This window comes from Homalodisca vitripennis, chromosome 5 (assembly GCF_021130785.1).
Source record: "Homalodisca vitripennis isolate AUS2020 chromosome 5, UT_GWSS_2.1, whole genome shotgun sequence".
Classification (NCBI taxonomy): Eukaryota; Metazoa; Arthropoda; class Insecta; order Hemiptera; family Cicadellidae; genus Homalodisca; species Homalodisca vitripennis.
The window spans coordinates 38,540,301-38,555,436 of NC_060211.1; the positions used below are offsets into that span (position 1 = coordinate 38,540,301).

Below are 15,136 nucleotides of genomic sequence, written 5' to 3' on the forward strand. Positions count from 1 at the left end.
TTCACAAGTCGTTGAGTACTTTTGTTAGAACCTTTTGTCATTGCATTTGGATAGTTAGTTAGACACTCCTTTAAAATTGTCAAACTTACAAGAGAGGTTTATTTTTGAGCAGCAATCAATCATTATTAAGTTTAAGAGAATAGAAACAAAACAATATTCAAAAGAATTTGTTTTGTAAATATTTACAGAGACACATAGTACGATTACAGCATAAAAGTTACGGATGTCAAAATTTCAAATAAGAAAACCCATTAAATCGGTTTAATGTTTCTAACAGAAGCCAAATATGCATGAAATCATTCTTTACTAATGCACTCTACGCACTTAAAATTTTCTTTTGGACAAAAATACATGTAAAATTACCATTATTTATCCTATTAATTAATACATTTATTTTAGTCGCAGTTATATTTTTATATATTAAAGGAAACATACACATCTATATTCACAAAATCACCTACAATTTTCATATGTACAAGAAAAAAATTTACATATATTTGGGGTTATATATTTATTAACTTTATATACTAGACTAGTTTATTTTTATGCTCTTTACATCATTATTAGTATTAAATATTTTGTTTACTGCATCTGGCACGTTTTTCATTGATGACACCTTGTGTCTTGTCTTGAATACTTGGCAGTTATGAAGTTAATTTATGTAACTTATAGGATTTATAGTTCAACCTTTGGCAAAACCAACTTCTATTGGGTAACCAACTTTTGGTTTATTTTTCATATCAGAAAGCAAGAAAATTAGCACAACTAACTACTAGATATTGTTAAATTTTGAAAAGAATCATTAATGACAAATAACATGAACCAAATAATAACACTTGAAGTGTTGGAGATTTAGCTAAATTTAAACCAAAACTGGACCCAGCTCTAATTCTGAAGGTGAACTGTGAGGGGGGGGGACTGGTGGTGACCTTGACCCAGTGACCAGTGCAGGGGCACCAGACTATAACTGACCACTCACAGCTGCCAGTAGATCAGTTTCACGGTGGGAGACGCTACGCTATGCTGCATTACCTCTATCTGCCGAGTCAGCGTTCCATGACCTCATTCCTCTAGGCTTCCCTGTTGTGCAAAGCTGCAACCTACTGTACTTTCAACCATTTGTATCTGTTCCATGCAGAAACAACCACCAACAACCAACCGAATCATCCATTCTTGTGTTCCTTTTTGAAATCTTCCAACTTGAGACCACTCGGTTTTGTGATGTCTCATTTGAACTCAATATTCAAGCTTAAACAATTTAAACAAAATTCTGGGAAAACAAACTTTACTAAAGTAACCATTATAAGAAACATATAGTAAAACAATAAAACCAATTAGGCTTGTCTCAACTTGAAAGTATAACAATAAAAAGATTTAAGAATTTTGTTGAATTACAGCTGATAGACACGTAAGCACAACTAGCAAAGTTAAAACAAGCCTAACTAAGAGTAAAAAGACTATCCTTTGATTTCTAACTACTTGCAACATAAGTAGTTACAACATCTCGCCGATGGTATATTATAACGGGTACAGTGGTTATTGCAAGATAACCGAGTCAAGCAACATCGATATGGGTGCTGCTTGGATGGATGACCGCTGAGCGATCCTGTCTTTTCAAGCAGCCTGCTTGCCCGGCCATTGATGGGTGTTTACCATTAAAAGTCACTTATAAGCCATTGGTCCCCAGAAAAGATTTGGTGTAACACATTACATTAGCTGCCAGATCAGTATACAAGTATTTATATATTTAAATTTGAGTTGATTTTATTACCTACATGTTTCTGAGTAATTTTTAACACAGTAATTAAAGAAATTAAACAATGAAGAAGAAAAGAAATCATAAATTGAAGCTTCTATAATAAACGCTTATGCTTCAACCTGCAACTAGAAGATGAAACATACTAACACCTCCCTACAGACTAAAAAATACTTCATGAAGATTAAGTACACTTACATCCGCAATTAGGCTAAAAAAAAAAGTATTGACATTACTACAAATACGACCAACTTTTTCCATTTTGGATATGAAAAATTTGTATCCACTTGAACAAATTAATACTTTGACACCGCTAACTTAAATTAGTTGAAGATAAAAACTTAACTATAGACAATTTTGCAGTTCAGCTGTCAGATCTCAGTTGAACTTTAGCAGCTGAAGTATTTTCATTTTGCTCACAAAGAGAATAAAAACTTTCAACTGACTTGGAGTTCATTTATCACTGTCACTTTGTTTGAGAAATGGATCCGAATACATTGCTGTGAGGGTGAGTGAATATTATCATTTTGCCGTGATAAATATGTATCACTGTAAATATTCTACCTCAGAATGGCAATAAATAATGATTAGTAACAAATAAATATTTTTTCTGACAAAAAATACAGTTGTGTATCATCTACTGGACCTACCAAAGAACTACTTAACATTTAATTTTTATGTGGAATTATCTTGAATGTTGTTTTACATTTTTACCTAGATTTAAATAAATTTTCAATAAAAAATTTATATTCATATTCAAACAGATACCGTTTTGAAGCTAATAAAAATCATGTTTACCAACTTCTTAAGCAAATCAAGTATTCACACAAAATAATAACACAGTTATTTGAATTATATTATATACTAATAACATTTTATAAGCACAACAAATAGACATAAATTATTTTAAATGAAAGGAATCGATCTAATGAAAAAAGAACCTTTTCGTTATTTGGTTTTCATAAATTTGACAATTTTTAATAGTGTTAGTGTAAATTTTTCTAAAACCTGTATATTAGGGAAAGTCAGTAATCATAGTCCAAAAAAATTACATAATAACTCGACAATCGCCATCAATTCTCATATATACCTAATTCTCCAATGTTAGCTTACACAAAAATTTTAAGGAGTATAGTTAACTTACAAAAATTGTATACAGTGGAATATAAACATTGTGTAATTTTACTAAAGCTTGAGAACATCACAAACTAAAGACTTACACTTTTTAAGTTGTCAGGATAAAATCTGACCCGAGAAAGTGAAAGGCCTAATCTCCATTATACGCCTGCCAACCTCCAAGTAGCTGGATTAACTGTGCTTAGTTTTTGTTGAGCCCTCCCTGGGACAAGGATAGCAAGAGCACACATCAACTAGGACCTCTCTTGACACTTTTAGTGTACAACCAAAACATATTTTTGGTGTAAAACTTATTGGAGCAAAATACTCCCATTTGGTATTTTGAAGCAACGAAAGCGTAAAAATGGATTCAACTGAGGTATCGCATTGTTATTCCTGCAATTGGCTTTTAGACAACTCTTAGATATATGCATACAACCAACATCAAAAATATACCTAATTAAATAAATTTTGTACAGTAAATACTTGGAAACAAAACATAATTTTAAGACAATTTTTTTGAACATATTTAGTAATTACAGCAGTGTTTATAAAGTTAATCGGAAATAAATCTATAATTTTGAAAAATATAAAAGAAACTGAACGTTATAAATGTTTTAAAATAAAGTTGCACTAACCTAATTTTCTACCTTGCTTATTTAGGATCTGTTGAGTGTGTCTTTTACGATAAATTCATAACACAAATTTACTTGGATTGAGTGTACTCTTGTTAAATTATTTAAAGTCAATAGTAAACTAACAGCCAAAACATTAAACTGCAGAAATCTACCAATTCACATCCATTACAAAATGAAATAAATGTATCTATGAATAAAAATGTAGCTATAATAGTGCTACACATATAGGTGGAAACTTGTAGAAAACACTCCCATCTATGGGGAAACTCGTCACAAGACAATATATCTAGTGTTTTAACAATGCAAATATATGCTAAGCCAATTATGTGACCTTGAACCTCAGGGATACTTGCAGTTGTTTCCCTATATATCACTGAATTCAGTTGACCAAGGAATGGAGATTGCAGTGAATATTACACCAGACATGCCAATAATATTAATCAAACAGTGTACAGAACTAATCTAATGAAAGACACTGTTACACTGGTACTACAGTAGTAAACTACTTACTCACAACATGTGATTTTGACCAACATTTCAATCTGAAGTGTAAAATGTCGCAGGAAAAATATATTACAACCAGGAATAAATCTTTTAAATTAAACAACAATATTTATAAATGCTCTTCTGAGAGTTTTTACAGTTTAGAAGGGTGCTTTATAACTACATATATATAAAATATAATATTAAATTTTATGACAAGGCTACATGCAAATTAAAACACTCCTCATATTCTGAGGTCTTTATGCTCTTAACATATTCACAACCTTCATTTGTAGTATATGCAAATAAGTTATTATGTAACAGATACTGTTTATGACCAGTTATGAAGAGACATAAGGCCAGAAAACATCGCTCACCTCAACACTTCTCTTTCTAAAGAAAGATGGGATTTTCTAAATTCATTCCAACCTGTAGAGCAGCAGTTTAGATTGTTTAACGACACTCTAAATTTCCACATTAACATTTGCTGCCCTACAAAAATGATCAATGTTTGCGAAAAAACTTCCAAAAACAACTGGATCACAGCGGGTATCTTAGTTTCTAGAGAAAAACTAAAATTTTTCTCCGAAATTTACAAAACCACTTCAAACGAACAATTTAAAACTTTTTTCAAGAATTACAAAAAAACATACAGGAAAGTGATCCAAGCTGCAAAAGCATATGATGTCTCAAAATCTATTCTCTCTTCCAAAAATGTTTCAAAAACAACTTGGGGCATCATTAATAATAAAACGAAAACTCATAAATCAGTCAAAATTAAAATTGGGTCTAGGCTTGTGGACGATGAAACGGAGATTGCCGATCAGTTTAATAACTTTTTTGCATCCGTTGCTGATGGGCGGGGTCCCCGGCCATCTGAACCTCAAGTACGCCCCTTGCAAAGACAAAGCCCCACATCGTCAATGGTGTTGGCGCCCGTCGTTGAGGATGAGCTTCACCGAATTATTCAGCAGCTCCCAGCCAAAAAATCAAACGACCTCAATATAATGTCTCCATGGCTCATAAAAAAATGCTGCAAGCATTTAGTGAGACCCTTAACCCAATTAGTAAATTATTCATTCCAAAAAGGAGTGTTTCCCTCTCTCCTGAAAATTGCTAAAGTTATTCCTATTTTTAAGAAAGACGACCCAGCTTCAATTACTAACTATCGGCCTGTCTCAATTTTGCCAGTGATAAGCAAAATTTTTGAAAAGCTATTTCTTATAAGAATGCTTCATTTTTTGGACAAATACAATCAGCTCTCAAGTGAACAATTTGGTTTCAGAAAGGGCAAATCGACAACAGACGCAGTTGTGAGTCTTGTCGATATGATTGTAGAGGGAATTGAATGTCGAAACCACACAATGAGTGTGTTTTTAGACCTGTCCAAAGCATTCGACTGCGTAGATCACGGTACACTGCTCGACAAACTTGAGTCCCACGGCATTCGAGGCGTGCCTCTTAAATGGCTTAGCTCGTTCCTAAGTCAGAGATCCCAAGTTGTCCAAATATCAAATAAATCATCCAAACCAATAGACCTGAGATATGGAGTCCCTCAAGGGTCTATACTCAGTCCTGTGCTTTTCCTGCTTTACGTGAACGATATAAAATCATCGCTTCTGCATGGAAAATTGGTGCAGTTTGCCGATGATACGACTCTTTTTTTCAATGCAATGTCAAGCGAAGTTTTGGAACAACAGGCTTTTGTTGACATCAACAACTGTGTCCAATACTTCCACAGCCTCAATCTAACAACAAACTCTTCAAAAACCAACGTTTTAAATTTTGCCTTGCGCACTGCAGGCAACCAGTGTGAGCCGGCCATTTTGTTAGATGACTCCACACTGGAAGAAGTCTGCTCTACAAAATTCCTAGGAATGCACCTCGATCGAGGGCTGACTTGGAATGAGCACATTGACCATGTTTGCGCAAAAATATGCTCAGGCATTTTTGTTTTGAGATCTTTAGCCAAATACTGTCAGAGTCAGGTACTGATTACGGCGTATTACGGCTTGATTTATCCTCATCTTGCCTACGGAGTGGTCCTTTGGGGAGCTTGCGCAAACACTCAGTTTCAAAGAGCATTCAGACTCCAAAAAAAAGCAATTAGAGTAATCGCCAAAATCAAATTTAGAGAGTCGTGCAGGGAAGCTTTCAGGAAATTGCAGCTGTTGACTCTGCCGTGCCTCTACATTTTGGAAACAACTTTGTTTTGTGTGAGTAAATGTGCCTTAACCAGAGGCCAAGACATACACATGTATGAGACGCGTGGCAGAGCAAACTACCGGACTGGGAGACACAGAACGGTAGTTTATGAACGCCTACCCTCGCAAGCGGGTGTGCAGTTCCTCAACAGACTGCCCAATTCAATTAAACATGCCCCAACGTCTAAGGCGTTAAAGACTCGCCTCAAACGCTTCTTGGTGTCTCAGGCATTCTATAATGCGGGTGAGTTTTTGGCATTTGACTGGGAGACCGCCCAATTAGAAGACTGACTCTGCTGTGCCAAGTGGGCTGCATTGGCGAAGAATGAAAGAGGCATGGTTGTAAAATTGTAAGTATGAATGTGTATTGTGTGTATGAATGCTTGGAATTTTAGAAACCCCGTATTGACGTTTGCCATACAATGTATATACAATGTCGCTGCAATAAAAAGATTTTGATTTTGATTTTGATTTTATGTGAACAAAAATGGCACAAAATAGGTCCTAAACGTATATTTAGAAATACAACAATTTTTCAGGCCAAGTGTGTCAGTGCACTGCCATTATAAACTTGACTTATCTCTTCCTTATCAGCATTATTTCTGATGACAGTATAATTAAAAATATGACATGAGACATTGCTGTGAATGTGATATGAAGTATGATATGAAATACAAAAACAGGAATTTCTATTTATAGAAGTCAACTGTTTGGGTTATAATTCATATTTAAATAACTTTTAAAATGGTAATAAATTAATTATATACCAATATTTACTTAATTTGGCTGGTAAAAATTTGCAATAAAAATAATCAGGCAATACAGTATCTACTTTCAAGTGTATTTAAGCCCTTTAACTATCACTTCCAGTAGTAATATAAAGAGTCTCTAGGTTTTTACCTGGCAGCTTATCATCAAGGAAAGGGTCAGGAAAATTAATATTGGGTTAATATAATATTTTACACAATTACATAAACAAGGAATCAACACACATAAACAAGGAATCAACACACACACACACACACACATGTATATAGTGTAGTTAAACTCTGTGTTAACCCATAGCCTCGTTAATTTTTTTGGTGGTGTGATTTTTATGTTTAGTATTGAAATTATTTATAATTCAACATTTGTTCTCATATTCTTTTCTATTAACTGCTTTTAATAAAAAAATAAGCCAGTAAAAATTCCCATTAAAAATATAAGTACGACTCAAGTGCAGTATTTTAGTCACTTCACATGGGGTGCAGACTTTGTGGCATATTGACACAAAATTTTTTCACATTATTATTACAGTGGTTACACACAAAAAAGTAAATGAGAATAAATTTACATTCTATTTAAGTTTTATTAGCTGATCTTTTGCTTTGACAGACCAAACTAGTAATGACAGTTGCAAATATAGTTTATGTAGAAACAGCATTATAAACTAACAGTAACACTGTAAACAGGATAGGCTGTATTTTTAGATGAAACAGTGCAGTAGCAACAATTACTACTACTTAGATATTAGTACCTGGATTTAACTAATGGCCTTAGGCTACTACAAACACAACCAACTTTCTTTCATTTCGGGTATGAAAAATATGCATCTAGAGAGCAAATAAAATACTTCACATCACAAACTTAAATTAGTTGAAGATAAAAACTTGGAGTGAGAGGTCACTCCTTCCTCGACGCAAGAGGTCATGTGAAGGTATTTTGCTCATGCTTATATTTTTTATTTTCCTTCCTAATAGGAAATCTTTTCAAAACGTTTTTTGGTTATTTTAACTGTGTCTCAGATCATACTACTTTATCATAATACTTTATTTTATATGCAAATAAAACTGTGTCAATAAGAAACATACTATTAGTACTGTACATGTACATCCTCCCATAAGGTTTGGACTACAGGAAGTGGTCGGGCATGAACTAATTGCCGCATGTACTTTTTCAAGCATGCTAAATAAAAATGTTTTTGTATTTCAATAGAAAATGTGTCATAAGAGAAAATGCAAAATGGAACTTTATTATAAGTGAGTGATCTTATTCATAAATTAAAATGTTTGTATTAGGGAACACCTAATTAAAAGCAGGGGACATCAATATTTTAATTATTTTGGAAACAAATTTAATAAAAGACTAACAGATGTCAATACCCTGTGAAAAAATAAATAAATAATAAGAGATAAGCCCAAGCTGCTGATGTTGTTAATCATTATAATACTACAGAATTTCAGAAATTGCAGCAAACTGCCATGGGTGCAACCTCTCATACGTTAGGGTAATTATTGATAATTATGTAGTTCAGCTGTCAGTTCTCAGTTGAACTTATTTCCATAAAATTGTAGCTAAAGTATTTTCATTTTGCTCACAAAGAGAATTTGTTAGTATTCTTTTAAGACTGAAAACCCCATTTAACACACTATCTGAAATAATACCTTCGTAAAAATTGTTTTTATATGTGAACCCCCACATATTTTACAGTAAGAATAGCACATTAATTAATTTGAAAAGGTTGTAATAAATGCTTAAATGGTACTAATTAATTTTTATGTACACGAAAATTTTTACTGTAATGTGACAATAAGTGAGAAAGGCTAAACCTTTTAAATTATGTATCATACAACCCATGATCACATTACAAATTTCTTACTCCCACCCTCCAAAATGCATCCTTTTGGAGTATTTGTCAAAGTTAAACATAATTTTATCGGGTTTTCTAATAAAAATTTAAATTGGAACCCAAGAGTTCTATCATAATGCTTTCAGGGAACTCGATTAGATGACATTATCCTACATCTATCTTTGTGAGGTAGCTTCATACAACAGATTCTGATATAAATAAAAGTTGCAGAAAAGAAGTCCATGGACTGTAGACAGAGAAAACTAAGTACACCACCACAGAACATTGACATTACAGCAACTTTCCTCACAAGCTGGTATATAACTTCTCAAAGAGTTGGACAATCACAACAGTTTAAAGTTTTATTAAAAGGCCTTTCAGAGGGAAAATTATATTATTCTGTGAAAGAGCTTATGTAACATAGCTGGGATAACTAATCTAGGATTAACGGACTGACTATAAAATTTTGAATATATTAAAAGATGTGCATATAATTTAATGTATAAATAAATACAGTGAGTGAGTGTTAAGTGTTAGTAAATGAGGATAAAATTACAACAAATTGTTGACAAATACTATATATATATTGACAAAAAATATTATTTATTAATTGACCTGAGTTATAAATTAAAACCATTTCACAGTTTTAAGGTCTAAAAGACAGACAATGTTATTTACGCAGACAGTAGTGAATAAAACGTTAATTGCCAGTAAGCTACAAGGTACAACAGGTAAAGTTTAATCTAAACGTAATTTTGTTAATTAAAGGATCAGATCAAGATCAAAAATTTAGATTCAAAAAAATTTATTCAAAAAATTAGATTTTTTTTATCTAAAAAAATTATGTACATTATTTTCTGAAATGTACCAATGAATATAAAAAATAAATAATGTCAAAAATTTTCTATTATTTCACAAAAGAAAACTCACAATTATCCAATAATTTGTGTATTTTTCACGAGGCCTTTCGACATCGAAGATGCCATCATCAGGTGTGAATCAACAATTTCGAAAGGCCTCGTGAAAAATACACAAATTATTGGATAATTGTGAGTTTTCTTTTGTGAAATAATAGAAAATTTATATTCCAATAAGAAGAGCTCCTCCTCCTTCATTGCAATGTAAAAAATGTTTGTTGCAATCTATTGATATTACAACCAGATCATAGGTGGACTTAAAAACAGATTGTGCATTTACAGTAGATTAATCCTTAAGTAACAGTAAAGTCTAGCTTACCAGTAGACATGATATGAAATTTAAAAATTGTATACTGTTGAATACCCTTAATCTTCTGGTTCTTTTGATACACTATTTAAAAGTATCACTTATTTTTCTTTTAAAATTTATAATAAATTCATGGATTTAATAATCAAATTCTAACTCTTTTAGATTGCTTAAGAATACTGTCTTTGGGTTCAAGCGTAGATAAAATAACATGTTTAAATATATTTAAAACCTATTCTTCACAGTGCCTTTACTTACAAATTTACAAATAGTTAAAGTAACAGTGTTGAAACCAAGTGTATTTGTAATGCTACTACAACTATTAAAGAAATGTTTGATACCTCATAAAATATTTATCCTCTTTCATATCCATATTAGTGGAATTAACATTTAAAATGTTGTCTTATTTCAACAGTAAAAATGTTATTTCAAAGTTTTATTTCATCCAATCTTAACAAGTAAGAATAGTAAGATATAAAAACTTTGTTTCTTCATACATTTTTGTTATGCTGGCTTTAAAAATTTGATATCTATGTGCATAGATGAAATATAAATGGCTACGAGATATATTTAAACACTTACTTACTTATACTGTTTAGAAGTTGCAAATTTGTATTTAAAAAAACATGTACGGGCAGAGAAATAAAAAATAAGTATTTATATATAAGTTTAAATTAAATAGTATTTACGTTTATTTAAATCCAAGAAACAATTCTTAAAATATCTCACAACAGTTACAAAACAACTTGTAATGGATATAATCTATTGTTGACGTGCTTAATATATGATCAAACACTCCAATAAATGAAAAATTTTTATTTTGTGTCAAAACAAAACAAAATAAAAATTTTTCATTTATTGGAGTGTTTGATCATATATTAAGCATTTAGTTTCCAATGAGAAGAAGCTGGTAAAATGTATTGTTGACGTATCTATTGTTTTAATTGTGTACTAACATAATGGATAAAATAAAATATTTTAAGGTTAATATTTTAATCAACAATTTTCTTCTTAGGTATTAAAGTTACCTGGAGGGAGAAATTCCCACGAAGAAGAGATTCATCTACACATACTAACTTCATTACCACCTTTACTCATGCTCTTACTGAGTAATCTTGATTGTAGTACGAAGTGTGACACATTAGAGCGTCTTAACGCAGTCAACGTGTTTAAAAACACTGCAATTTGCTAATTCTAGACTTGTGCTAAACTTTCAAACAAAGTATGGATGGTACATGACTTACCTTTCCATTTTGTCCAGAAGAGTCAGTGGATATTGGAGGATGGTTTGTTGGCCCTCCATCTCCACGACACATTGTGTGCCCAGCTCCAGCTCTGAACCAATAACACGAAATTAGTCTGAGAAACAAGTGTGTATTTCTCATGCAACATACATTATCTTCACTTTTTAGTCTATTTCAATTTTTAATAAAATGAGTCATTTTTAACAACTACATATCTCTAAAAAGTTTAATACAAAAAATGTCCAATATTATGAATTTTAATTTTGAATTAATTGCAACTGAAACCATAATGGTCTGTTTCACTGTCAATATTTTGAAAGAAATACAGTTTAATTGTTTGAATCTATAGTTTGTTTATCATATGAATAAACATGAACACTTTTTGACAGATAAAAATCCACAAAATGAAGAAAAGTTGTTACCAGTAATTAGAAAACTGGAATAAATTAAATTGGCTCCTCAAAATTTCTTTAACTTGGTTTGTACAAGCCTATCATTAGCGAATAAAAATAGATAGTCATTTAATTTAAATTTTCTTCTTCTTTTGTGAACGGCAATTGTAATATACTTGTCAGACTATGTTGCAGTTTTACAGTGGACTACGTTTAACTTAGTAACGAAATCAATTCACAACATTTGTGGGTTGGAAGATCTTTTTAAAAATCTCTGCACCTTTTAGGTTTGAGTTTAAAAATGTATTATATAGTTTGATTGAAGACCATAACAATAAATTTTCTTAACTATTTTATCATCCAATTCTAGGGAATTGAGAGGGAACATGTAACAGTTCTTGCTATTAGGTTGTTTTATTTTATGTTATTGGAAAATTTTAAGGTGACCACCACTGGATTTTGAAATAGTTTTTCATTTAATTTTAAGTCATAGCTATGTTAACAAGTAAACATGCAAATTAGGGACAGTTTAAATTGTTTAGAAAGCTTATAAAGTTAATAAATTAATTTGTTATGCCAAACACTGTAGAATGTTCCACAGTGACAGGACATACAGCCCGAGGAATGTTTTCCTATGTTTTAACCTCTTCACCACTACCGACATTTTGACAAGCCGTTGTAGCCATAGCGCCCTCAGCACTACATGTTTTTTTTACATATTTGTTGACATTCATTTGTTTTTTGTTATTGTTATTAGTCTGTCAAAGAAGATGGAATTCCCTAACAGGTACTACGAATAAACTAATACATGTTGTACAAGAAAAAAATCTGTTTGTGCAGCTATCTAGTGAATTTTCAGAAAACCTTTACAAAAATATTTTGTCCGGTGATTGACATTTCCCTCTATGTTAAAGCTTGCCTCATTAGTAAATAGCATGTTTTCTAAAAAATCAGGGTTTTCAAAAACTTGTTTAAAAACCATACAACACTCTCCACATGGTAAGGGTAATCTTGGGGTTTCAAAGCCAAAACTTTTTGGGGCTAATAGGGATACAGCTATGATCAAGCTAACCAAAACCCTTATTGACAATTTGGAAGAGGTATATTGTCAAATACAATTCTGTTTGACTTAAGTAAAGCTTTACATTCTTTAAGTCATAAACTTATCCTTGATAAATTGGCATATATGGGAGTATATAAGACTGAAAGGAAATTATTTGAAAGCTATATGGAAGGCCGACAATATCAAGTAGAACTGCAGTACACCCACAATTGCATCACTGAAGAAATACAATCAAAATCCATCTCAGTCAAAAGTGGAGTACCCTCAGGATCGTGTGTGCTTGTGCATGTGTGTGTGTTCAATCACACAAAAACTACTGGACCTATTGCACTCAAATTTTAGATGACACTCTTAGATGATTCTGATGTACTCTCCTCTCTCTTTGTAATAGAACTTTCCACAAGGTGTTTTTGTCAACCAGAACCAGATTTCTGGGCTATTACTCTACTGCTTGTTGTAATTTCTTCAATACTTCGTAAAACATTGTCAAATTGCACACTCCAAACTGATCTGTTACATCTAGTATCAGTCACGATACATTCAAACTTTCATGTTTCTTTGAGCCTGTTGTAGACAGCAGTAAGTATTTTTAAATTTGGTTGTCTTCTATTCGTGAAATGTTTGGCGTAAAACCTTCGAGATTCTTTGGGATTACCGTAAGCCTTCCCATAGAAGTAATGGATATCACAATATTCCTCTGCAGTAAATTTGTTCATTTTTGTACTTATCAGTTAGCGAACTGAAATGCAACTCAATCGACTGGTAGGCCTACACTATTTGATGTTTGAAGTTGATATTTTATCCAACAATGCTTTATTAGCCTACAATCAGATGAGTTTTTTTAATTTAATAGCTTCTAACAACTGATGTGTTTGTTGGATTGTAATCAGCTTGTGGTCATAAACTTTTAAAAATATAGATAATAATCTTTTTTACCATGATTGAACCAATTATACAAGGTTTGGCTGAAGTTAATTTTTGTTAGATTAGTATTTTTTACATTGACAATACGCAAGTTCATTTTAATTGTGTTTTAATAGATGTTAAAGGTTTGAAAAATATTTCCTTTAACCATCTTACAAACCCTAAAGTGACAATAATAACTAGCATTTTTAAATGAAAACTATTTGACAGACTTGGACAGATTTCGGTATCTGGTAAATAATCAATTTTATTACTGTAATCAATAGTTACAATACCATACAAATAATGAATGTTATTGAGAGCTATATTATAGAAATCAATTTTAATAACTTGATAATTCTTAGTCAACTGTTTTTACTCTATCAATAGGCTATATTTTAAAGCACAAAATTACAAGAAAATAAAAACACAAACAAGAAACTATAAAAAAATTACTTCTGCACTGAAAAGTGACCTTGTTTACTCCTTGACCAAACCTTTCACATTTTAGGTTTTGCAGCACAAATTCAAAATTTTGGGTCTGGAATTAAGTTAACTAATTAACTTTAACTTTGACTTAAGTAACTTAATTATTTTTTTAATTTTTAACAATCAATATTTACAAATGAATACACCTGTTTATTATTTAAAAATTTGTTTCACCTACTATTAATCGATTACTTGCTAATTATTAAGGTTCAATTATTTAACTTATATTGCAGTAATGAAATCAGTTATAGTTGCACAAGTCTAAGCTAATTGAAAATAATTGGGTTGTGATTTATTCAATACCCACATTACACTACCTAAAACATCACAATTATAAATTTTTTATAACATAACAATGTAATTAACCTAGCATTATATAATTAACCGATTACATAACATTTAAAAACTATTTTTGCACTAAATTTAATAACATTTGAAATATTGTCTCCACTTTTTAACTAAGAAATTATGGTTAGATAATATATTTATTATTTATATATATTTTTTAGATCTCTGAGGTTTTCATGATCAGACCCTCTAGAATTTTAGGACGCCTGAAGGATGAATAGTATAGTATTTAAGACATATCATTAAAAGCCTATATAGTGGTAATGAACTGTAATTTAATTTACTTAGGTCAAAGATATATTTTTTAAACTTCACATGGGTATAGAAGATTAGGTTCTTGTGATTGACACAAATACTAGCATTAACATTATTAATTGAGCTGCAGCATAGTAAGCGGCCACCACCACAATTGAACCCTAATTATTGATTAGAAATATCTAAACTATAGAATACAAAAACTATCTAAATATAGTTAATTACAATTAATTATTGCCAGCTCTTTTCATATAATACATAACAAAAATCCAAAATTAATTCAAGAATAGAAAAATGCATGGTATTTGAGTAATGGCTGCAAATACAATTTTGTTGTACATATATTATTTGTGTCACAAGCTATCAAACACGTTTATGCTTCAAAATAAAAAGTAAATACATGTTACACTATT

The 15,136-nt window shown here is 31.3% G+C and overlaps 1 protein-coding gene across 3 annotated transcripts in view; it reads right to left on the minus strand.

Annotated features, from left to right (window-relative positions):
• Positions 1-15,136, minus strand: part of LOC124362020 (kinesin-like protein KIF13A) — a 224,653-nt gene that overhangs the window by 205,575 nt on the left and 3,942 nt on the right. For all 3 annotated transcript variants that reach the window (XM_046816163.1, XM_046816162.1, XM_046816161.1), the window contains exon 2: positions 11,274-11,364. In XM_046816163.1, coding sequence (XP_046672119.1) covers positions 11,274-11,364 — 91 coding nt within the window. The remainder of the gene's footprint in view (positions 1-11,273; positions 11,365-15,136) is intronic.